General features: G+C 47.5%; 3 protein-coding genes across 4 annotated transcripts in view; 2 read left to right on the top strand and 1 right to left on the bottom strand.

The window, feature by feature from the left end:
- Window positions 1-1,514: 1,514 nt before the first annotated feature.
- On the bottom strand, window positions 1,515-3,341 carry LOC113223695 (glucokinase regulatory protein-like). Its single transcript, XM_026453088.1, has 5 exons — window positions 3,264-3,341; window positions 2,848-3,003; window positions 2,617-2,685; window positions 1,927-1,995; window positions 1,515-1,529 (listed from the first exon to the last, which is right to left on the bottom strand). The coding sequence occupies exons 1-5, from the start codon at window positions 3,339-3,341 to the stop codon at window positions 1,515-1,517; spliced, it is 387 nt and encodes a 128-aa protein (XP_026308873.1).
- Window positions 3,342-5,019: 1,678 nt separating this feature from the next.
- LOC111535293 (fibronectin type III domain-containing protein 4) lies at window positions 5,020-8,417 on the top strand. The gene is made up of 7 exons (XM_026453089.1): window positions 5,020-5,395; window positions 5,567-5,718; window positions 5,798-5,913; window positions 6,129-6,333; window positions 6,785-6,874; window positions 7,501-7,625; window positions 7,813-8,417. Exons 2-7 carry the CDS (start codon window positions 5,580-5,582, stop codon window positions 7,846-7,848), a joined length of 711 nt encoding a protein of 236 aa, XP_026308874.1. The 5' UTR covers window positions 5,020-5,395; window positions 5,567-5,579; the 3' UTR covers window positions 7,849-8,417.
- Window positions 8,418-10,524: 2,107 nt separating this feature from the next.
- LOC111530839 (intraflagellar transport protein 172 homolog) overlaps window positions 10,525-23,953 on the top strand; it is a 43,938-nt gene continuing 30,509 nt past the window's right edge. The window contains exons 1-14 of one of the 2 annotated variants that reach the window (XM_026453082.1): window positions 10,525-10,710; window positions 14,784-14,927; window positions 15,163-15,275; window positions 15,716-15,755; window positions 16,046-16,111; window positions 16,627-16,706; window positions 16,910-16,997; window positions 18,584-18,798; window positions 19,701-19,824; window positions 20,246-20,341; window positions 21,849-22,010; window positions 22,379-22,432; window positions 23,035-23,138; window positions 23,625-23,710. In XM_026453082.1, the coding sequence (XP_026308867.1) occupies window positions 10,672-10,710; window positions 14,784-14,927; window positions 15,163-15,275; window positions 15,716-15,755; window positions 16,046-16,111; window positions 16,627-16,706; window positions 16,910-16,997; window positions 18,584-18,798; window positions 19,701-19,824; window positions 20,246-20,341; window positions 21,849-22,010; window positions 22,379-22,432; window positions 23,035-23,138; window positions 23,625-23,710 (1,411 nt within the window). In that variant the 5' untranslated portion in view covers window positions 10,525-10,671. The remainder of the gene's footprint in view (window positions 10,711-14,783; window positions 14,928-15,162; window positions 15,276-15,715; window positions 15,756-16,045; window positions 16,112-16,626; window positions 16,707-16,909; window positions 16,998-18,583; window positions 18,799-19,700; window positions 19,825-20,245; window positions 20,342-21,848; window positions 22,011-22,378; window positions 22,433-23,034; window positions 23,139-23,624; window positions 23,711-23,953) is intronic. The other variant, XM_026453083.1, reaches the window with a different exon arrangement.

The raw sequence follows: 23,953 nt of genomic DNA, 5'->3' as shown, positions 1-23,953 counted from the left end.
GGGCATGATGGCTTGTGCCAGTTACTGGGGAGACTGAGGCAGGAGAATTGCTTGAACCTGGGAAGAGGAGGCTGCAGTGAGCGGAGATTATGCCACCGCACTCCAGCCTGGGAGACAGAGGGAGACTCCACCTCAAAAAACAACAACAACAAAAACAAAACAAAACTAAACTAAACTAACCTTTATTTTAGGGCCCAGTGCGGTGGCTCATGCCTGTAATCCCAGCACTTTGAGAGGCTGAGTGAGGCGGATGGATCACCTCGTGTCAGGAGTTTGAGACCAGCCTGGCCAACATGGTGAAACCCTGTCTCTACTACAAATGCAAAAATTAGCCGGACATGGTGGTGGGCACTTGTAATCCCAGCTTTTTGGGAGGCTGAGGCAGGAGAATTGCTTGAATCCTGGAGGCGGAGGTTACAGTGAGCCAAAATCATGCCATTGCACTCCAGCCTGGGTGACACACCGAGACTCCATCTCAAAAACAAACAAACAAACAAACAAACAAACAAACTTTAAAAACAGGCAGCTGGCTGCATTGGCCAGCCAGTATAGTTTGCTTAGCCCTGGACTAGTCCACCTATCTTGGTTGCTGATTGATTGATACACAGTTATTCTGAAATAGAATCCCTTCCCCATCTTCCCACATTCACATGACTCCATCCAAGTTAGTGAAACTAAAACCAAAATTCTTTGAGCAAACTTCCTGCTTTCTAGCACCCATCTCATTGATCTATCTTCCATGCTATTCCATTCCCACTCACTTCCTCTCTCTAAAATTGATCCGCTCAATCCATCTTTCTACTCACAGAGAGTCCCACAGAAATGCCAATAACAATCACCCTCTTCTTCCCAGCAGCCACCTAGGAGACGAGGATGGACAAGGCACTGTAACTGGGAGGATTCCAGGGCACAAACCTACAGTGTGAGGATATCAGGGCCAGGAACAGGGGAGGGAGGAAATAGGCTTTGGCTGAATGCTGGGGCTTTTATGTCCCCATGAGAAGATAGAGGTCTCTGGTCAATATCAGTGAAAAGCACAGACCTTCTTCAGTTCCTCAATCCCGTGTAAGGCACTATCTTCTGTCCCCTCCCTAGAGGCCACCACAGACCTAAGAGGACAGACTCAAGGTCAGTGGCACTGGTTGGGAAGCAGAAGCCTATGGTTTATTAGGGCAGGCTACATTAAGAGATGGGAATAAAGGGAAAACTGTCGTTGAATGAGCACCCACAGTTTGTTGGGCACCATGATAGACACTCTGTAGAGTTGAAAAACTCAAATACCTACAACAGCCAGTCAGGCAACATAAGTATGTGAAGTGGGCCAAGTGTGAGAGACTAAGGAATGGTGGGGACTAAGGCAAGCTGGACACAATCTCTGTGTAAAGGCATTCAAACCCAGTTTCTAAGAAATACTATTGAGGTCAAACAAAATATTCATAGGCTAACTTGGCTTACCTGTCACCCCCTGCAATGAGGTAGGTGTAAAGAGATTTCTGTTCCAGACCTTTCATCAGCTAATTAAAGGACACCTGTAAGGGGATGAGGATGTAAAGAGGTAATGACAGAGAAGAAACAATTATCTTGGATTTTCAACTCCTAGAGGGCAGAGACTACATAATGATTCTCTTAGACCAGTGCTTAACCCAGTCCTACATGGAATCTGGCACTTAAGGCTGCTACTTGGAGATGATTACTTGGTGGTGCATGGGATGTAGAGACATTGACAACATACTGGCGGGACTCAGATGGGCCCAGAAGAAATGGGACTTCATGGTGCCATCCAGCTTTTGGAAGAGAGAGCAAGCCAGGCTTGGAGTCCAAGTCTAGTGAGGGGCCACCTGGGAGCTTAGTTATGATGATCTTTGTGCTTCTGAGGGTCACCTCCAGAAGTGGAGGGGGAAGAAAACTGGGGACCAGGGTGCTCACCGACATGAGGAATGCCATCCGGCCAGAGGTACCCCCTCCACTCAGCACCATCAGCCCCCTATCCGGCTCCTGAAGAAGGAAAGAGGCATATATCACCAGGGCCTGGCTCAGGTTGGAGGAAGAATATTCTTTTTTTTGTCAGTAATGCAAGAGGAATTGGAAAGACTCCTTATCCCTCCTCTCATCACAAAACTGAACAAATACATGCAGCGTAATGTAGCAAAAAGAACACTGGATTAGAGAAACCAGTTTCACTCCCACATCTTGCTCCACTAGTTGTTCAAATCCTTACTTATTCTAGAAAGAACTGAAAGCAGCTTTGTCATCTAAATAAAAGTAAATAATAAAAGCAGCATTATCCAGCAATTATTAGCTGGATGTATTTGAGCAAGCTACAATGATCATCCTTTCTAAATCTTTGTTTTTTCATCTGACAAAAACAAACAGAAGTCATATCAACTTCACAGGCTTTTGTGAGGGTAATAGGTGTGAAAGTAGATTGTCAATTATAAAGTATTAAGCAGATGAGTTATTATTATTTATTCATAAGATGAAAATAAGCATCCAAAAGGGAGGATTTCCAAAAGGGAGAAAGGAGAATGAGATCTATCAAAGTGAGAAATAGAGACAATAAAAAGAGAAAGATGGGAACAGGAAAGTTTAGGCAGGGAACACAAGGAAGGTTAGTACCTTCAGCACTTCCTGAACTTTCCCAGCCACCTGTACCATGGTGGTCAGAATGGATTTGCTGCAGAGTCTCTGTGGGGAACAGGCAGGAATGAGAAGCCAAAAACAGGAGGACGCTGGATGGTGGAGGGGGCCTCAGGGTTTCTGATATTAGGAGCCATGGTCAGGGAGAGCAGAGGTGGGGTTAGGGTTGGCATGTTTATGTGCAGGGCCCAGGTCTTGGGTCTTGGTTACCTGGTATGTGGGCAGGGCTTGCCCCTCCTCCTGGAAGATCTCAGCATCACATTGTCCCAGCAGTCGAACAATTTCCTCAGCATCTGCTTTGTCTAGGTCCTGGGTCAGTGGGTTTGACTTCTCTGTGACTGGCAAAGCTGCCTCGTACCCAGACAACTAGAAGGAAGAGGGGACAAGGATGGAGCAGGAAGCCAAAGCTTCATTCACACCTGTAAGCTGGAGGTGGGAGTGGCAGCAGGCACAGAGTTGGGACTCACACACACGGACACACACACCACACTAGAAACTCAGCTTGCACTTAGTACTCTGGGCATATTAGGGAAAGAACATCAGGAAGGAAGAAGAGGTGAGCAGAAACCAGGGTGGAGGGAAGACTGGATGAAAAATAATTCTAGGAATCAGCACAGAAAGCCAACATGAAGAAGGGGTCTCCCCTCCCACTTGCCAGGCTCCGGGGTCTCAATACCATGTTGAAACCGTTTTGTGCCTGGCATGGTCCCGTGCTGTGGATACACTGTTCCACCTGCCTCTTCAGCCACACAAACCCCTCTGGTCACAATGACTCTGCTTCTAGTTGGCAGGGCCTTATCTGAGCCACAGTGATGATTAACCCAAGCACCCTAGGCTCTCAGACCACCACCCCCTGTACCACTGCCTGCACCACCCTTTCCTGGTCACTAGGCCCCCAGCCCTCTGGTAACCCCAGGGAAACTCCTGGGATTCCTCTTTGCATGCACCCCGACTCGCCAAGTCTCTGCTTTGCCCCTTAAAGATGAAGACCTGAGGCTCGGGACTTTTGCCCTACAGGGACAATGCCCTCTTCTCCAGAGGACCTGGAGCCTGGGAGTGCAGGACAACACCCATGGCAGTGAGAATCCCTGGGCAAGTGTCCTCCGAGGACAGAGATCAGGGTCGCCAGGTCAGCAGAAGTCAGAGGACCCGGCCCATGGCTTGATCACATGCTTAGCAGGCACAGTCCCGCTGATCCCATTTTATCCTCTCCTCTCAGAAAGGAAGGCAGCAGAAGCTTCCGAGCCCCAAGTGTGCACACACTGTACTGGATATTACAGCAGGAAAAATCTCACAGAAACAGAAATACTGCATTGAGAATTAGAAACCAAAGGATCTGCCCTAAATACAATGTTAGCCAACATTTATTTACACTGAACAACACACTTTTCACAGACAGTATTTCACTGGATACACCAACACTAAGATGTTGGTCAATACTGACATCCTCATTTTTCAGGTGATGAAACAGCCTCAGAGTAGTTGAGTTGGTTGCTTAAGATCACACAACTGGACAAATTGGGACTCATACCCAGGTTCTCAATTCAGATTTCAGATTCAACCAAAGCATGAAATAATGTAAGGGCTTACACGTTATTGAACAAAGAAGTAACTAACAGATTGGGGCAAATTAATCATCATCATCCAGTCACACAGTGTTGTGAGATTTATAAAGATCCTTCCCCAACATTGTCTCATTTGAGCCTCACAACAACCCTGTGAGATTTCACACGCTTTGCTTTACAGGTGGGAAACCTGAGGCACAAATAAACCAGTTTCTCCAAAATCACACCGTAAGTGGCAGAGCTTTAGAAAAACAAAAAAAGAAAAGAAAGGAATAATATATTTTTAAAAAAAGCCATAGGTCTTTGCGCTTTGATTCTCCCTAGAATCCCAACATTCTTAACAATCGCTGTATCTCCAGGTTTTAACATAATGCCAGACACACAGGAGATGTTCAATAAATATTTGCTGAATAAATGAAAGAATGAATGAGAAAGTGAACGGAATTAAATCAGATTATGAATGGGAAAGAGACTTAAATGCTGACGCAGTCTACAAGTAAGGGATCGTTAAAGCAATTATTATCTCCCTCCCTCTCTCCCCTCTCCTCTTAGCCCCTCGGGCACTGGAGGTGGAATTCCTCCTCTCAACTTGGCTCTTCCACGCGGGGAGGAAGGGGATTTCCCAGGTGCGGGAGACCCTAGCACCTGCGCCTCCCCCCACGCCCCCGCCGGCTCGTCCGCTTGAGCTGGGAGAGAGAAGGGAAAAGGGACAGGGGCCCCAGAGGCGCCATTGGGAGGGTCATGGGAGGAGCCCCGGGAGAACCGGGTGTGAGGGGGCGGGAGAGGAATGACGGCGGCGAGAACCCCAGCTGGGCGGGGCGGGCCCGCGCGTCCCGGCCGGGCTGCGGCGGAGCGAGCGGGGCCAGCGCTGCAGAAGGCGGCGGCTGGCTCTCCGGGACGGTCACATCCCGCTGCAGGGGCGGGCGGAGGCCGCCGCACTGCCTCCCGCACCGGGGACCCAGGCCAGCGTCCGGGCAACGCCCCCTGCTCCCGGACAGACTCCGCGGCCCGCCCGAGCCCTGGGGGTTCCGCAGACCCGCGCCCGCTCGGCCCGCAGCTCGGCCCCGCGCTACCCGCCTCGCCGGGCCCGCGCCGGGATGGGGTAGGGGCAGCGCCACCGAGTCGGGCGATGGGCCGCCCTCTGGGCACCGAGCAGCCCCCGGAGGCCTGACCAACCGCGAGGACCGGCGGAGGTGGGTGTGGGCAGGGCTGACCGCGCTCTGGGGGCGCCCGGGCAATGCGGGGGTGGGAGGGCGCGGAGAAAATAGGGCTGTTGTGAGCTGTGAGGAGCCTAGGAGAGCTGCTGCCCCCACCCCGTGCGTTGTGGGCAGTCCTTGACCCCCCACAACTCCTGCCACCTCCAGGAGCCCCGCCTGGATGTCAAGCGGATGCCACAGTGCACCCCCCACCCCCAGCGGACTCGGTGGGGACATGGCTTCGCTGATGCCCCTTTCCCCATATCTAAGCCCCACGGTCCTCCTGCTGGTCAGCTGTGACCTGGGCTTCGTGCGAGCAGGTAAGTAAAGGGGAACGGGGCTGAGGGGCAACCAGAGCTAGTCAGTGGGTGAAACCTGTTAACACCCTGGCTCCCACAGACCGGCCTCCCTCTCCTGTGAATGTGACGGTCACTCACCTCAGAGCCAACTCGGCCACTGTGTCCTGGGACGTCCCAGAAGGCAACATCGTCATTGGCTACTCCATTTCCCAGCAAGTATGAATCACCCTTCTGCTCCCCCAACCTGTGTCCTTAGTTTTCTGCACATGTCTTCACTTAGGTGGGGGGATCTGGAAGCTGCCGTATCCTGGCTCAGGCTGCCCTTTTCACGCTACTCCCCCGGAGTGCTTGGATGTTGAAGAGTCTCTGGTTGAGCCTTGTAGCCTGGCACTGGGGTGAGGCTGTCCTCCTCTCCCCTCATCTCCCTGCAGCGGCAGAATGGCCCCGGGCAGCGTGTGATTCGGGAGGTGAACATCACCACCCGGGCCTGTGCCCTCTGGGGCCCGACTGAAGACAGTGACTACACAGTGCAGGTCAGGAGCATCGGCCTTCGGGGAGAGAGCCCCCCAGGGCCCCGGGTGCACTTCCGAACTCTCAAGGGTTCTGACCGGCTACCTTCAAACAGCTCAAGCCCAGGTGAGGGTCTGTGCTATTGGATTCTCTGGCTGCTCACCTGGCTTGCAGCCTCTTACTTATTTCCCTAAGACAAGCAACAGACTAGCTGAGTTGAATAGGATGATTTAATTCATTGCACTGCCAGGAAAGGAAGGAAAAGCAGGTGGGAAGGGGACTGGGTATAGACAGGCTGTTATTGAGTTTTTCGGGGGAAGGGCTTTTAAGCTTCCTGTTACCCAACTTCACATCATCTGCAGCCTGTATGAGTGCGTAATAAACCTGCAGCCATCCTGCTTTTTGATCGCTAACCACCTGTCCACCAATGGCTTCCTCCCAGGGAGGGGCTACCCTACACTCCAAGGGCAATATTATGATGAGTCTACCCTCTCTAATCCCCAGCATCTCCATCCTGCATATGTCTGCATAGATAGCTATTCCCCAGTAACCCGGAGTCTGCCTTCTTCCTTCTCAGGTGACATCACAGTGGAGGGTCTGGATGGAGAGCGGCCACTGCAGACTGGGGAAGTGGTCATCATTGTGGTGGTGTTGCTCATGTGGGCTGGTGAGTAAGCAGCTAGACAGGGGACTAGGGACTCAGTAAAGGTGTGAGGTGGCAAAGGTTGTCAGGAGAAAAAGAAGTGAGAGATGGGCCAGTCACAGTGGCTCATGCCTATAATCCCAGCACTTTGGGAGGCCAAGGCAGGCAGATCACCTGAGGTCAGGAGTTCAAGACCAGCCTGGCCAACATAGTGAAACCTGTCTCTACTAAAAATACAAAAATTAGTGGAGTGTGGTGGAGGGCGCCTGTAATCCCAGCTACTTGGGAGGCTGAGGCAGAAGAATCGCTTGAACTCAGGAGGTGGAAGTTGCAGTGAGTGAGCCGAAATTGCGCCATTGCACTCCAGCCTGGGCGACAGAGCGAGACTCTGTCTCAAAAAAAAAAAAAAAAAAAAAAAAAAAAAAAAATCGAGACAAAAGAAAAGTGGAGTGGAGAGGGGAGTTAATTAGTTGAGGAGGGATGATTTGAACTTTGAAGAGAGGGAGAGGAGGCTGTTGAGAGCCCGGAGAGGAGGACTGCATGGGCACCAGGAGTTCAGGATGTTCTTCATGGATTTTCTAGAAGCTATGTGGGTATCTCCTTGTGAGGCGGGAGGTGGAGATGAAGGCTCAGACTGTATTGTGTTTCAGCTGTAATTGGGCTGTTCTGCCGTCAGTATGACATCATCAAGGACAATGACTCCAACAACAATCCCAAGGAGAAGGGAAAGGGGCCGGAACAGAGTCCTCAGGGAAGGCCAGTGGGGACAAGACAGGTGATGTGGGGGCCAGTGAGGGCGGAAAGGGTGATTCTGCCCCTGAGGGGCAGCCAGGGAAAGGAATAAGGCCAAGGAGGGGCAAAAAAAGATGGAAAATGGAAGACCTGGGATGGGGGAGGCTGGAGAGAAAGGGTGGCACCTATTACCTTCCTGAAATTGAGACACAGGCCATTTTCTTTCACAGAAAAAGTCACCATCTATCAACACCATTGACGTTTGAGTGAAGAAACGCACCCAGAAGAGAGATGCACTAACAACTGGGGATGGGGATGGGGTCAGGGAGAGCCCAAGATGGTGATCTGCCTGAGACTCCCAGAGGGTAATGACACTCCCACAATCTCAGGCCTGGTACCCATCCTCTTTCCACTGTGAGCAGAGCCAGAAGGTAGGTCTGTTAAGAGTCTGTGCCCCTGGACCTGGGGAGTGGATATCAGATGGGATATCTCCTTCCATCCCCCGGTCCAGGGGAGAGTCACTTGTTGTACCCTACTCCATTAGGTCCCAAATGGGGGCCCCATTTCACCTGTATCAGGACTCTCAGCATCCCCAGCTGCCCCCACATCTTGCCTCTGGGCCTCAGAGAGGGACTGGTCGCATTTTCTGTGGGTATTCCTCTTACCCCAACAAATAAAAGGAATTGTCTGAGCCTAGAGGCAGATGCTGCACTGCACTACTCCAATGTCTTCCATGGAGCCTCAGGTGCTCCCCCTCTCACCTAGCAGCCCCTTCAGCTGCTAGTGATCTCACTCCTTGGACATTTTTCCAATAAAGGTTCTTGGACAAACTGGAGCTGACTGTACAGTATGCTGAAGACATTTCTTCACCTTGTCTCTCTCCTGACCCTCCAAGGGCCCCTTACACCACCACCTACTTGACAGGAGCATTGCAAGGTGTGATAATACCCCGCCCTAGAATAGGGCCAGGAAGAAGAGGTGTAGAAAACTAGAACCCCAGATTATTTTGCTTTGTTGGGTGAGAAGGGGAAAAAAGAGAAGAGAAAGATATAAGTTCCTGTACCACTGAAAACTAAGGCATATCATATGAGAGAGCAGTAGCCTTTTTATCTTCACTGCTTGCATTGACAGCACAGCTCCTCTGCACTTATTCTCCTGACTCCTCCATCAACCCTGGGCTAATGGTCAGAAAAGGACTAAGCAGTGTCTTGGGGACTAATGAAAGGACAGCTACACTCATGGATTCCTTGGCACCACATGCTCCTATCCTATGTGTTCCTGTGTCTGTTCTTCCCTCCTTTGTGTTCCCTTTCATCTCTGTCTCTGTTTAGTCAAAGTCAATAATAACTGTAAATCATAAATGAGTTTATATTCATGCTCTGCCACCATATCCAGAGGAGGATCCTGAAAATAAAACTGAGGGGTTGGGACTCCCCTGTCAAAAGAATTATTATTTGAGCTCTGAGGCCTACTTGTTTCCTGTGAAAATAGGGGCTGTCCTCTGCTCTTTCCTATTTTCTAAGGGTTGGTTGGTAGCCATGAGACAAACACCTGTTGACATTTGCAACCACTGTTGGGAAAGGCTTCTGGACCCACAGTCTGTCTGGAGAGCATATGCTACACTTTCTGGAGAGTTACAGATCTTCCCAACTTTGGATCATTTCAGAGCAGACTTACGAATAACTCCTTTCTGCCTTTCAATCTCTCTGGTATGTTAGAAGATAGGCCAAAAAGTCTGAAAGGGACTCCAATCCAAACAAAGATCAACAGGTCAGTCCCTTTTCTACTTAACCAACCACTCACCCCAGGTGTCACAAGACAACCTGTCGGGTGAGCCAAGTCAGGGCTGCCCTCAAAACTGAACCATAGGCCGGGAATGGTGGTTTACGCCTGTAATCCCAGCATTTTGGGAGGCTGAGGCGGGCGAATCATGTGAGGTTGGGAGCTAGAGACCAGCCTGACCAATATGGAGAAACCCTGTCTCTACTAAAATACAAAATTAGTCGGGCATAGTGGCGCATGCCTGTAATCCCAGCTACTTGGGAGGCTGAGGCAGGAAAATCGCTTGAACCTGGGAGGCAGAGGTTGCAGTGAGCCAAGATCGCGCTATTGCACTCCAGCCTGGGCAACAAGAGCGAAACTCCCTCTCAAAACAACAACAACAACAACAACAACAACAACAACAAAAAACTGAACCATAAAAGCATTCCCATATAAACAGCAGTCTTTAACCCACCATTACCCAATTTGGAAGTAGGGTACCTTACGTTTCTTTGGCAGCTGGTTCCAAAACACTCATCTCTCAGATTCTGAGAAGAAATGTCATTTATTGGGATGGGAGTGTCACAGGTTATAGTATCGTGGCATGCAGAGAGCGAGCTTGGAGTTGAGAAGGAACCTAAAAGCTGTTTAAAGCTACTAACTCTGGGTTGAATCCCAGTTCCAAGTCCTTCGCTGGCTGTGTTAGTTTGAGCAAGTGCCCTGAGTCTCCTGTTATGTAAAATGAGACTAATAATAACGCTATCCCCTTCAAAAAGCGGTTTTGGGATTAAATGACATGAATGCACGTACAATACTTTACACAGTATCTGGCAGACACATACTGAGTATTCATCGTTACCTAGCGTTATTAGCCTGGAGATTCCGTGCAAGTCATGTAACCTATTTGGGTACAATTCCGTCAACTGCAAAAGGCCTATCATGGTAACCGCCCTGCTTCCCTCCAGGGTTGTGAGGATTAAAAGAGAGTGCACTCAGCAACAGCCAGGTACATCAAAGAGCGAGACGGACCGCTATGACGTAGTACCTAGGGCTGGCCGAAGGCTTGTGGGCGGGGCTTGGTCTTGAGTTTGCATGCGGCGACGGGATTGGTCAAGGGGAGCATTCATCAAGCCCTCTCAAGGGCCCGCCCTAGATCTCGCCGCGCTTGCGCACGTTCTGTTTGCTTCGCTGCAAAGCTACGTGTGGCCTTGCGACGCGTGTTGCGCTCCGGTCGCATAAGCGTCAACGGCTGTCGCTGCGACTGCGTGGCTGTTTGTCCAGGTAACCACGGGAGCTGTCTGGTAGCATCTGAGAGACAAGTGTGCGTCATGAAGTTGAAGTACCTGAGGACCCTGCTGAGCCCTCAGGTGAGGAGTTGCGTGCCAGTCCCTCCCCCTTCTGCTTTGTGTTCCAAGAAAAGTGGGGGAACTGAAGTTTAATGATGTTGAGCTCCTACTGTGTGCAGAAGGCTGTAAAGGATATAGCGATGATCTGGACCCTGTCCTGTCGATACAGTGTTCAGGAGACGAGATGCAGCGCTGAGGACTTGTAGCTTTCCTTACATTTCATTCACATCAGTTGTGTACAGGCCCCGTGCTGGAACTCGAAACAATACCAAACCACCCGACTTATTCCCCTGCCTTCAGGAGGCTCGTATTAGAGGGAGAGGTGCACATGTAAGCAGCGAGTATGAATCTGCCCATAATTAAATAAACGCCTTAGGTGCAAGCCCTGAAGAGGGAGTGCAAAGACCGAACCGTGTATTCTGATTCAGGAGAGGCTGGGCACCAGGTGAGGAGCCCTGAAACACGGTGAAGAAAGGGTAGGCTTTGGAGTTAGCACAGCAGAATTTAAGTCCTAGCTCCACCACTTCTTTCTTATTTTCTTTTTAAAATTTCTTACCTTGTCCTTATTTCAGATCCACCACCACTTTATTTATTTAATTATTTGAGTCAGAGTCTTGCTCTGTCGCCCAGGCTGGAGTCCAGGCTGGCGTGATCTCACTACAACCTCCGCCTCCCGGGTTCAAGCGATTTTCCTGCCATAGCCTCCCAAGTAGCACGCCCGGGTAATTTTTGTTTCTTTGTTTGCTTGCTTTTATTTTTGTTTTTTGTAGAGACGAGGTTTCCCCATGTTGACCAGGCTGGCCACCACTACTTTACACAAATGACCTGATATCTCTAACTTTAGCCTTTATCACACAGTGTCTCGGAGCACTCACAAACTTCTTCATTTGAAAAACATGAGTACTAATGGCAACTTTGGGGGACTGGGGGAAGAGTTATATAGAGTAATATACACAAAAGAGCATTGTAAACTGAAAAGCAGTGTGAAAAATTGATAGACAAGAGGAAAGGACATTCAAAATTCAAATGATAGAATAATACAAAGCTAATAAGAATAAGATGTCTGGCCAGGCACAGTGGCTCACACCTGTAATCCCAGCAATTTGGGAGGCCAAGGTGGGAGGATTGCTTGGGCCCAGGAATCCAGGACCTCTACAAAAAAATATTGACCAGATGCAGTGGCTCACACCTGTAATCCCAGCACTTTGGGAGGCCGAGGCGGGCGGATCACCTGAGGTCAGGAGTTCGAGTCCAGCCTGGTCAACATGATGAAACCCTATCTCTACTAAAAATACAAAAATTAGCCGGGTGTGGTGGCAGCTGCCTGTAATCCTAGCTGCTCAGGAGGCTGAGGAAGGAGAATCGCTTGAACCTGGGAGGCAGAGGTTGCAGTGAGCCGAGATCGTGCCACTGCACTCTAGCCTGGGGGACAGGAGTGACACTATGTCAAAAAAAAAAAAAAAAAATAGCCACGTGTGGTGGCAAGCACCTGTAGGCCCAGCTGCTGGGGTCACTGAGGTGGGAGGATCTCCTGAGCCCAGGAGGTCAAGGCTGCAGTGAGACGTGATCACACCACTGCACTCCAGCCTGGGTGACAGAGCGAGACTCTGTCTCAAAAATAAATAAGACGTTCCTTAACTGAATGTGTAATATGTACTAGGGCATCTTAATAAAGAAATTGGGACTGTGGTTTATGGATTTAAATCATGGTTCTAGGCCAGGTGTAGTGGTTCATGCCTGTAAACCAAGCACTTTGGGAGGCCGAGGCAGGCGGATCACCGGAGGTCAGGGGTTGGAGACCAGCCTGGCCAACATGGTGAAACCCCACCTCTACTAAAAATACAAAAATTAGCTAGGTGTGGTGGTGCATGCCTGTAATCCTAGCTACTTGGGAGGCTGAGACAGGAGAATCGCTTGAACTCAGGAGGCAGAGATTGCAGTGAGCCGAGATCACACCACTACACTCCAGCCTGGGTGACAGAGCGAGACTCTGCCTCAAAAAGTAAATTAATTCATTAAATAAATCATGGTCCTACCACTTACAAACGGTGTATGTGAACTTGGGCAAATTACTTAATCTTTTTGGGCTTCCATTCCTCCATCTGTAAAAGGGGGATAATAGCATCTACCTCAGTGTTATGAGGTAAAATGAGATTATGCTTGTCAGGCACTTATCAAAATGCCTAGTCTGTGATAAGAACTTGTTAAAGGCAAGCTCTTATTATTTTATGCCCTACCTCACTTAATAAAACAATCTAGTGAGGTACATATTGTAGAGAAAGGAGAATTGATTATGGAAATCAGGAAGGCTTCACAGAGGGTGTGGCATTTGGACAATAGAAGGAAATTAGAACACAGGCCGGGCATGATGGCTCACATCTGTAATCCCAGCACTTCGGGAGGCCAAGCCAGGTGGATCACTTGAGGTCGGGAGTTCAAGACCAGCCTGGGCAATATGGTGAAACCCTGTCTCTACCAAAAATACAAAAAAATTAGCCGGGCACGATAGCACGCACCTATGGCCTCAGCTACTTGGGAGGCTGAGGCAGGAGAATCCTTGAGCCCAAGAAACAGAGGTTGCAGTGAGCTGAGATTGTGACACTGCACTCCAGCCTGGGGGACAGAGTGAGACTCCGTCAAAGAAAAAAGAAGGAAATTAGAACAGAAAATAGTTGTGCTCTCTCCACAGTTGGAGAAGACAAAGAAAAGACAGAAAGACAGAGATTTGTGCTCATTGCTCAGCAAGCTGTCTCTTGAATCTGTAATTTAAACATTTCTTTGCCCTAACGGAAAAATTGGAAATGAAATCCTCCTTCAATCTCTCAAAATAAGATGACGTCATGATGCAGGTAGGGCTGCATGCCCAGGATTGGGCAAAGCGATAAAGCAGGAGGATCAGCAACGGTTGATGAGGAGCCCTCAGCCTTTCTAACCTAATATAATGAAGAGTTAGAGAATCATAGTGATGGTGGTGTGGCTATTTTCTGGCTTGAGGATTTGGAGGAAAAGAGCCTTTTTACTTCTGACTTTGGAGATAGTTGAGTTTGGAGTGAAAAGTGTCAGTGTTTTAAGCCAGAACTCTAGTGTCCAAATAATTAATCAAACAATTGGGGCAGAAGAAAAGCAGAATAAATGTTTTGTTTTCAAGGAAGGAAACCCTTCGTAACAGAACTAATCCCTTAGGACCAGAGCTAGTGTTGGAAGGGTCAGATCCGGTCGGAATAATTCACCTGGATAACTTCTAACTTGAGTTTCTGTGAAGTCGGTAGTTAAGAAGAAAAGAAAATGGGATTGTTCATCCTGAGTCTCAACTTCTACTCCCCCATCTTGAACTCTCGCTGTCTCTCCCTTTCCTGCCAAATAAGCCCAAAGTCCTTTCCTTTGCCTGGCTTCAAAGACTTCCTGAGCTGCCAGTTTTTCCTGCCTTACCCCTTCTATTCTACTATTTATAAGGTATAATAGTTTCAAATAAACTAAATTACTGTTTCTTGTCCAGAACTTGCCTTTGCTCATTGCCATTCCTTCCATCTCAGATAACTTCCTACTCAACTGCATTCATTCTTCAAAGCTTAATTTAGATAATTTAAGCAAAGAATTCTCTCAGGCTCCTCCAAACTATTGCAATATTTTATACATACTTTAATAGGACTTTTCCTATTTTGCACCATCTTATGAGACCTGGAGGCAGGATCTATGGTTTGTTTTTTGTCTCTCAGCCCCTGGCCAAGTGCCTTGATCAATAAGGTGCTCAAAAAATATTAATTGAATGAATGGCTAACGACCAAAACTTACCAGACTAATTGAATTTATTTCAGTAGTAGACCTGGGAACAAGGAGGCCATTGCAGAGATTCATTCATACAGTTGACTTAGCACACTGCCTCTTAGTGCATTTGCATATGAGTCTCTGGAAGCACATTGTTCTCACAGTCCAGGATCTGAAGGCCTTGGAGACCAGGATGGGCCACAGGCATCTCTTTGTTTTGAGGATAGAATCGTGACAGAAAGAAAATTGACTAGAATTAATAGAGCTAGAAATGCTTTTGGTATTCTAGACCAGCACATGGGTTTGTTTTTACCCCATTGCCTCTGCAGGATAGAGCTGCAAAGGTGACCTGTATGGCTTGGTCCCAGAACAATGCCAAATTTGCTGTCTGCACAGTGGACCGAGTGGTCTTGCTGTATGATGAACATGGAGAACGGAGAGATAAATTCTCCACCAAACCAATTGACATGAAGGTAAACAGTGTATTCATGTGTACCTTAACCTGTTGATGGGGTCTCACAACCCTGGAAGACCTAGTCTGCCTCCTAGCCATCGGCATAGGAAATGGTGCACCCCACCTTTTTCTCAGTATGAATCCTTAAGCTCCCTTAAGAGCACACATATACCTTTTTTTTCTCTTTTCTCTTTCATATGTACTCATTACTTCTTTTCTTTTTCTTTCTTTCTTTTTTTTTTTTTTAAACTCAGTATGGCAGGAAGAGCTATATGGTGAAGGGCATGGCTTTTTCTCCTGATTCCACTAAAATTGCCATAGGACAGACTGACAACATCATCTATGTCTACAAGATTGGAGAAGATTGGTGAGGATAGAGATTGGGAGATGCGATTGCCCGGGAAAGAAGGGGAAGGCAAGAGAAATGCCTCACTGGGGAGGGGAAATAAAGAGGATTGGAAGCGAAGCTTGGCCATTGAAGGCAGAGACTTTCTGGAGTCTGTTGTTGCTTTTCTGCCTTCGCCTGTCCCACATGTTCTGCAATCCCATCCCTGGAAGAAACAGTCCAAGATCAACAGGAGGCCCCTGTGAGATCCTGGAAGCCCAGAGTGATGTCGCATCTTTGTTATTGTTCCGAAGCTTCTTAGGCTCCCTTATATGCCTCCCTTCAGGGCTCCTACAGAGTAGTCAGAAACACTAGTGGGCCAGGGAAGAAATCTGCTCTGTCTTCTCTTCCCTCAGCATCATTTTTGGCAATTTGTTTATGGAAGTGGTTTTTAATATGTTTCCCCTCCTTTTGTTTGGCAGGGGTGACAAGAAAGTCATCTGCAACAAGTTCATCCAGACGGTAAAGTTCAGACCAGTCACTGAAAGCTTAAGATGAACAAACATATATCAATATATCTACTTATAAATACAGCCAGGAGTTGCATTTGTAACATCTGAATGTGACTTTTCCTACTGCAAGGATGGTGCTTCGTGGCTGTTCACAGTCATCTGCTGTCTTCCTTAGAGCCCTGTTGTGTCCCTTCCCTATAGGAGATTGACGTGGTGGTGTGTGGTGGGGTGTTGAAGTTGTTATAAATGTGTTGGCCCACACAGATGGGGTTGTCCTTTTTATCATTTCCTTTCACACAGAGTGCTGTCACTTGTCTGCAGTGGCCCGCAGAGTACATCATTGTCTTTGGGCTGGCTGAAGGGAAGGTAAAAGAGGGAAGGGAAACACAAGAGAGGGGGTAGTAGGGATAATGGTTCTGGAGAGAGGAATATGGTTCACCCTCTTCCTTAGGATCAAGTTGTATGCTGGGGTGAATGCATAGGGACCAGTTTTGTGGGATAGTTTTTCCTTTTTTTCTTAAGGCCTAGTTAAATTTAAAATAGCCTAACCAGGCCGTGCGCGGTGGCTCAAGCCTGTAATCCCAGCACTTTGGGAGGCCGAGACGGGTGGATCACGAGGTCAGGAGATCGAGACCATCCTGGCTAACACAGTGAAACCCCGTCTCTACTAAAAAATACAAAAAACTAGCCGGCCGAGGTGGCGGGCCTGTAGTCCCAGCTACTCGGGAGGCTGAGGCAGGAGAATGGTGTGAACCTGGGAGGCAAAGCTTTCAGTGAGCTGAGATCCGGCCACTGCACTCCAGCCTGGGCGACAGAGCCAGACTCCGTCTCAAAAAAAAAAAAATAGCGTAACCATACTTCTGTCATTTTTCCATTTTCAGGTTCGTTTAGCAAACACCAAAACTAATAAATCATCTACCATCTATGGCCCAGAGTCTTACGTGGTGTCCCTGACAACAAAGTGAGTAAAGAGGAGTAGTATCACAAGAGTCGGAAAGTGTTAGGAAAACGCTGTGGGGAAATATGGACTGCAAGACCATAATATGAAAGGCAGGAGAACTGGTAGCAGGAACCACAGACAGGGTTGTGTTTGACAGAGAAAGGGGCTTTCTTGGTGAGATAAAATAATCTCTTCCTATATTTCTCTCCTTTCTCCTTTTTTAGTTGCTCTGGGAAAGGAATTCTCTCTGGTCATGCAGATGGTACCATTGTTAGGTATTTCTTTGATGATGAAGGCTCTGGAGAGTCACAGGTATGAATAAAGAATGTTGTGGGAGGCTGACGTGGGTGAATTGCTTGAGTCTAGGAGTTTGAAACCAGCCTGGGCAACATAGTGAAACCCTATCTCTACCCAAAAAAAAAATACAAAAATTAGTTGGGCATAGTGGCGTGAACCTGTAATCCCAGCTACTCAGGAAGCTGAAGTGGGAGGATCACTTGAGCCCAGGAGGCTGAGGCTGCAGTGAGCTGAAATAGCACCACTGCAGTACAGCCTGGGTGACAGAACAAGACCCTGTCTCAGAAAAAAAAAAAAAAAAAAAAAGGATGCTGTGGGATAGGGGATAAGGAAATTCCAGGAACCCTCCTAGAGGAGGTTGGACTTCTAAGGCACTTGGATTGAGGTACTAAGGGAGGAAGCTAGAGGAGTGAGACCTCAGGGACAGAGAAAAAGTTGGATGTGGCCACTGAAAGGATTTGTGTTTAGGAGCCTGGAGCTTACTACTTATAAGAAGGGATGACTCAGGTGGAAGGGACTTTGAGACAAAGGGAAATAAAAACTCTTAGGGTAATGAAAAGTGAAAATTATTCCTATTTGTGTAAAATATATATAATATCTATTTATGTATGTAGATTCATAGAAACAAGAGTTAACAGTTTACTCTGGAGAGGGGAAAGGAAAAAGATGGGGAATAAAAAGGAAACTTTCATGTTACTCTATATAATTCTGTATTGTTTGAATCATTTACATTAAGAATTACTTGTGGGCCGTGCACAGTTGTGCACGCCTGTAATCCCAGCACTTTGGGAGGCCAAGGCGGGTGGATCACCTGAGGCCAGGAGTTCAAGACCAGCCTGACGAACAAGGTGAAACCCTGTCTGTAATAGATACAAAAAAATTAGCTGGGCCTGGTGGCACATGCCTATAATCCCAGCTATTTGGGAGGCTGAGGCAGGAGAATCACTTGAACCTGGGAGGCAGAGGTTGCAGTGAGTCAAGATCGCATGCCATTGTACTCCAGACTGGACAACAAGAGGGAAATGCTGTCTAAAAAAAAAAAAGAATTACTTGTATAAGCCGGGCACAGTGGCTCACTCCTGTAATCCCAGCACTTTGGGAGGCTGAGGCGGGTGGATCACCTGAAGTGAGGAGTTCGAGACCAGCCTGGCCAACATGGTGAAACCCCATCTCTACTAAAAATGTAAAAATTAGCCAGGTGTGGTGGCATGTGCCTGGAATCCCAGCTACTCGGGAGACTGAGACAGGAGAATCGCTTGAACCCGGGAGGCAGAGGTTGCAGCAAGCCGAGATCGCGCCACTGCACTTCAGCCTGGGCAACAGAGTGAGACTCTGTCTCAAAAAAAAAAAAGAAAATTCCAATATACAGGCATTTTGAGGTTTTTCTAGAGCACAAGGTCAACAAGTGTTTGTATAGGGGTGTGTGTGTGTATGTGACAATTTGTGAACAGTTCAGGATTAGGATGTGTTGGGATAGGAAAATGTTGGAAGAGACTTCTGCAAGGTATGATGGTCAGAGTGAAGGTACCAGGTGTTGAGAGTGAGGAATTTCTCAGGTGGAGTCTTCGGAGAGTGATCGAAACCCTCTACTTCTGTCTTAGGGGAAGTTGGTTAACCACCCGTGTCCACCCTATGCCTTGGCATGGGCAACCAATAGCATCGTGGCTGCAGGCTGTGATCGGAAGATTGTAGCCTATGGAAAAGAAGGCCACGTGCTACAAACTTTTGATTACAGCCGTGACCCTCAGGAGCACGAGTTCACCACAGCGGTAGCAAGTCCTGGGGGTCAGTCTGTTGTGCTAGGAAGTTATGACAGGTGAGTCCCCTTTCCAGTTTTATCTTCTGCCTGCTTTCTCTGTGAACACTCTCTGCTTTAGCCAAATTATTCTGAGCCAGAGTGGGAGACTGGAGCAGAATCAAATGTATGTATGTAATTCATGCGTTTTCCTCTTCCTGCTCCCTCCATCCATTGGTGTGCTGGCAGTTCCAAAATGTCCTGGGCTCTTGTTTTGTCTCTATGCCTCTCCCTGCACTTCCATAGCAAAATTCATCTCTATTTTCTGTTTCCATTGCCCTCTTTGAGACCGCTTAAGAGTTTCTCACATTATATTACAGTTTGTTGTTTGCAAACTGTTGTTGTGTAGCCAGATAGATGGCTAAATCAGAGTCCTTGAGAAGGGGGCTTATTATTCATCTTTTTATCTCCAGTGCCTAGATTAGCATCTACATGCTATATATCTAAGATATGCTCAGATGTTTGGCGAATGAATGAATGAATGATGGAACAGCAGATAAACAGCCATGTTCCAGGTCTCGTCATTTCTCTGGCATGTGTTTAACCCCAGCTTTGTCACTCCTGTCCTTCTACCCCCTTCAATCTTACGTCTCCTTGTGTTCTCTTCTTTCTTCACTGACTCCTACCATTTATCTCCTTGTTGCATATTTTTTTTGCTCCTAGTAGCTTATTTTTCTCACCTGCCCTGGTCTTTTTGTTTTCTCTGCTCCCCTCACACTTATTCTATTTTAGTTTTGCCTTGATTTTCCCAGCTTATTTCCTGTGCACCTTTATATCCTCTCCTGCTAGACTGCCTAGCTTGTCTGTTCTTTTTATTTCCTTTCTTTTCTGATATAGCAAGACTAATTTCCTTTGCTTATAAGCCCATTTGCACTCTCTAGCTCAGCCTTAATCTCTTCTAAAAGCCACATACTTTATTTCAGGCTTCGGGTGTTCAACTGGAGACCTCACAGAAGCATCTGGGAAGAGGCAGAGCCCAAGGAGATTGCCAATTTATACACCATCACTGCCTTGGCCTGGAAGCGGGATGGCTCACGGCTCTGTGTGGTGTGTTACTAGTAATCCCTTTCTGGATTGGTGACTTTCACCAAACTAGAAAAAAATCCTGCCTTATCCTAAAGCACTCTTCCCTAACACTAGAGAATCTCCTCTTTCCTTTTGACCCTAACCTAAAATTCTGGTGTTAAAGGCAGGAAAGAGAAATTCATACTTTATTGGAGGTCACAAAAGGGACAAAAAATTGTGTGTAGGCAGGGCTAGTTTCTCCCTTTTATCCCATTAATATGTTGTGCCCTTGAGTCCAATGATTGTAGCCTCTTTCGTTTTGGTAATTCCCAAAACTGCCAGGTCTTTCACCGCCAACTCTTCTCTAGACTCTAGAGCCTAGGTTTTGAGGATGTCTCTGGGTACTCTCCCCATGCCAGTGTACTATGTGTGTGACCTTTTATGCTGTCACTTTCCCTTCTAGGGCACACTATGTGGTGGGGTGGAACTGTTTGACTGCTATCTCCGAAGGATTATTTACAAGAACAAGTTTGAGTTGACGTATGTGGGACCTAGCCAGGTAAGGAGGATGGTAGCCTACTGCACTGAGACCTTGCGTGGCTCATTCATCCTTATAACATTTCCCTGCCTTCTGGCCACAGCCATAGTTCAAATTTAATCTTCATCCCTCTGGAAGAGCTGTTCTGGGCAACAGAATATGTCAGGGCAACACCTTGGTAACTTTCCTGCTGTAGTTCTTGCAGCTTATTGTAAGAGAAGTTTTGGCCGGGTGCGGTGGCTCATGCCTCTAATCCCAGCACTTTGAGGGGCCAAGGTGGGCAGATCACGAGGTCAGGAGATCGAGACCATGCTGGCTAACATGGTGAAACCCCGTCTCTACTAAAAATACAAAGAAATTAGCCAGGCGTGGTGGCGGGCGCCTGTAGTCCCAGTTACTTGGAAGGCTGAGGCAGGCGAATGGCGTGAACCTGGGAGGTGGAGGTTGCAGTGAGCCGAGATCGTGCCACTGCACTCCAGCCTGGGTGACAGAGCAAGACTCCATCTCAAAAAAAGAAAAAGAAAAGTTTTAAGCACCAGGCGTAAGGTGTGCAGATTGCCACTTAAGCCTTCCTGGCTTAAAACTTTACTGTCGCCTGTAGTCCCAGCTACTCAGGAGGCTGAGGCAGGAGAATGGCGTAAACCCGGGAGGCGGAGCTTGCAGTGAGCTGAGATCCGGCCACTGCACTCCAGCCTGGGCGATAGAGCGAGACTCCGTCTCAAAAAAAAAAAACTTTACTGTCTACACACTGGCAATTGGGCAATTGGATAAATAGGATTATAAATGTGAACTCTGTTGTTTTAAGGCCTCTGAGCTCACTGTGTATGATGTTGGCAAGCTAAAAATTTCTCAGTTCCTGGGCCCACTTTTCTCTTTTTTCTACCTCTGTCCTTCCATTTATTATACATTGGTTTCTTCATTCTTCTATTCTTTCCAGAAACATTTATTCATTCTCTACTTTGTGTCAGCAGTGTTAGGCATTGGGAATACACAGATAATTATCTGTAAGACATTGTCCCTTGATCAAGGAGATCATTATAACAGAGGACACAGACATATCAAAAAATACTATTAGCCAGATGCAGTGGCACATGCCTGTAGTCTCAGCTACTCAGGAGGCCGAGACAGGAGGATTGCTTGAACCCAGGAGTTCAAGGCCAGCCTAAGCAACATACTGAGACCCTGTCAGTCAGTCAGTCAACCGATCAATACGTACACTGTGATCAGTGATATATAATTTTTGTACAAAGACTATGAGAACATAGAATGATTGGTTTTACCCAGTGGAATTTTCAGAATTACATAAATTGTGAGCGTCAAAAGAGATAATATAGGAAAGCATTTCATAAATAGTAAATCCCCATATAAATGTAAGATATCATTACTATCAGCAATATCCTAGACCCAGGGAGGAAGCACGGTATTAGCTTTGTTTGTTTAGCACTGTGGAGGTAGGCAAAGGGCATGGTTGTTCACCCTTCTTTTGGGCTGGGGAAGCCTAAGGGGCTCAGACTTGTCCTTTACCAAGGTAATTGTGAAGAACCTGTCATCAGGAACCCGAGTGGTGCTCAAGTCACACTATGGCTATGAGGTGGAAGAGGTGAAAATCCTAGGGAAGGAACGTTACTTGGTGGCCCAGACATCAGACACACTGCTGCTGGGGGACCTGAACACTAATCGGCTTAGTGAGGTAGGAACCAAAATTGGTGGTAGGGTGGGGAATGGGGCATCTTGGCTTAATACTTGTGGGGACCCAAAATCCCTTCTCTCCGTGAGAAGTTCTAACATTCTGGTGTAGGGGACCTGGTTTCAGGGAAGGAGACCCAGGAGGTTATAATCCCAGAGTATGAATCACCATATTTGGACTGTTTTTATGCCATCTCTCAGAAACATCTCTCTGGTTTCTCTCAGGGACCAGAGCAAATTCTGATATAGCACCTCTTTTGTGTAGTGCCAAAGCCTATGTAAATATGATCTTTCTGCTTCCCAACCTGTCATTCTTTCGGCGTTATCTTGGGTATTTATCCACATTGCTTCTTAAGTCTTCTCCCATTGCAGATAGCCTGGCAAGGATCTGGTGGCAATGAGAAGTATTTCTTTGAAAATGAGAATGTGAGTAGAACTTGATTCACTGTCACCATCTCGATAAGCCTCCTCCTAGCTTCTGTGTCATAAAGATGGCAAGTTGCGCCGGGCGTGGTGGCTCAAGCCTGTAATCCCAGCACTTTGGGAGGCCGAGACGGGTGGATCACGAGGTCAGGAGATCGAGACCATCCTGGCTAACACGGTGAAACCCCGTCTCTACTAATAAAATACAAAAATCCAGCCGGGCGAGGTGGCGGGCGCCTGTAGTCCCAGCTACTCAGGAGGCTGAGGCAGGAGGATGGCGGGAACCCGGGAGGCGGAGCTTGCAGTGAGCTGAGATCCGGCCACTGCACTCCAGCCTGGGTGATAGAGCAGGACTCCGTCTCAACAAAAAAAATAAATAAATAAAAAATAAAAAATAAAAAAATAAAAAAAAAAATAAAAATAAAATAAAAAAAAAGATGGCAAGTTGCAAGGGATAGGGAAACAGCAGATAAACGGGAGGATGAAATTGGCAGGGTAAGAGAGCAAGGAGAAAAGTGGTAGTCACCTTGAACTGACAGTTGACCTCCCACTACTGTTTTTCTTCATGTAGCCTTTCCACCGTATAACAACTCCATTTTTCCCAGGTATGCATGATCTTCAATGCTGGAGAGCTAACCCTGGTGGAATATGGGAATAATGACACCTTGGGTTCCGTACGCACTGAATTCATGAACCCCCACCTCATCAGGTAACCTCACAAGATTCTCTAAATCCCTGAAACCCAAAATAATTCCTTTTGGACTCCTAAATTCTGTGTCCCCCAGTTAATCTAAAAGCTTCAGCCAGGCATGATGGCTCACGCCTATAATCCCAGCACTTTGGGAGGCGGAGGCAAGCAGATTACTTGAGTCAAGGAGTTCAAGACCATCCTGGGCAACATGGTGAAACCCCCTCTCTACTAAAAATACAAAAAATTATCCAGGCATGGTGGCACACCCCTGTAGTCCCAGTTACTCGGGAGGCTGAGGTGGGAGAATCACCTGGAGCTTAGGAAGTCGAAGTTGTAGTGAGCCGTGATCACACCACTGCACTACAGCTTTGGCAACCAGAGCGAGACCCTGTCTCTAAATAAATAAATAAATAAAAGCTTCATCCCATATGGTACTTCAGAGCCTTTAATAAACATCCCAACTACCTCAGCCCATTTTGCCTTACCTCGCCCTTCATGTTTCAGTGTTCGTATTAATGAGAGGTGTCAGCGAGGAACAGAAGATAATAAGAAATTGGCTTATCTTACTGATATTAAGACTATTGCTATAGGTGAGTAAGACTCTCTTATAATTTTAATAACAAAATAGATGTCTATATCACACTTCCATACCACAGGATTGTGTTCAGTGGGGAATGCAGGAATCTGAGAAGCACCAGGTAAATAGTAACCCCACATGTACAGTGGATATATATGAAACGTTTAAGTCAATATGTGTGCATCTGTACCTGGATATCTAGATATAAAAACAAAGGTGCAGGTCAGGCACAGTTACTCATGCTTGTAATCCCAGC

Source organism: Piliocolobus tephrosceles, chromosome 15 (genome assembly GCF_002776525.5).
Source record: "Piliocolobus tephrosceles isolate RC106 chromosome 15, ASM277652v3, whole genome shotgun sequence".
Lineage (NCBI taxonomy): Eukaryota > Metazoa > Chordata > Mammalia > Primates > Cercopithecidae > Piliocolobus > Piliocolobus tephrosceles.
Note: the sequence above shows the minus strand (reverse complement) of the source record. Positions and strands in the feature narration are given on the sequence as shown.

Bases quoted from the DNA above. Each gene is read 5' to 3' on its own strand.
- LOC113223695 (XM_026453088.1), bottom strand. From the start codon at position 3,341: ATGCCAGGCACAAAACGGTTTCAACATGGTATTGAGACCCCGGAGCCT. The intron at 3,004-3,263 runs GTTGGCTTTCTG...TCTTCCTTCTAG, and splicing joins AGGGGAGACCCCTTCTTCAT to TTGTCTGGGTACGAGGCAGC. The intron at 2,686-2,847 runs GTAACCAAGACC...TGTTCCCCACAG, and splicing joins AAGCCCTGCCCACATACCAG to AGACTCTGCAGCAAATCCAT.
- LOC111535293 (XM_026453089.1), top strand. From the start codon at position 5,580: ATGTCAAGCGGATGCCACAGTGCACCCCCCACCCCCAGCGGACTCGGT. The intron at 5,914-6,128 runs GTATGAATCACC...ATCTCCCTGCAG, and splicing joins GCTACTCCATTTCCCAGCAA to CGGCAGAATGGCCCCGGGCA. The intron at 6,875-7,500 runs GTGAGTAAGCAG...ATTGTGTTTCAG, and splicing joins GGTGTTGCTCATGTGGGCTG to CTGTAATTGGGCTGTTCTGC.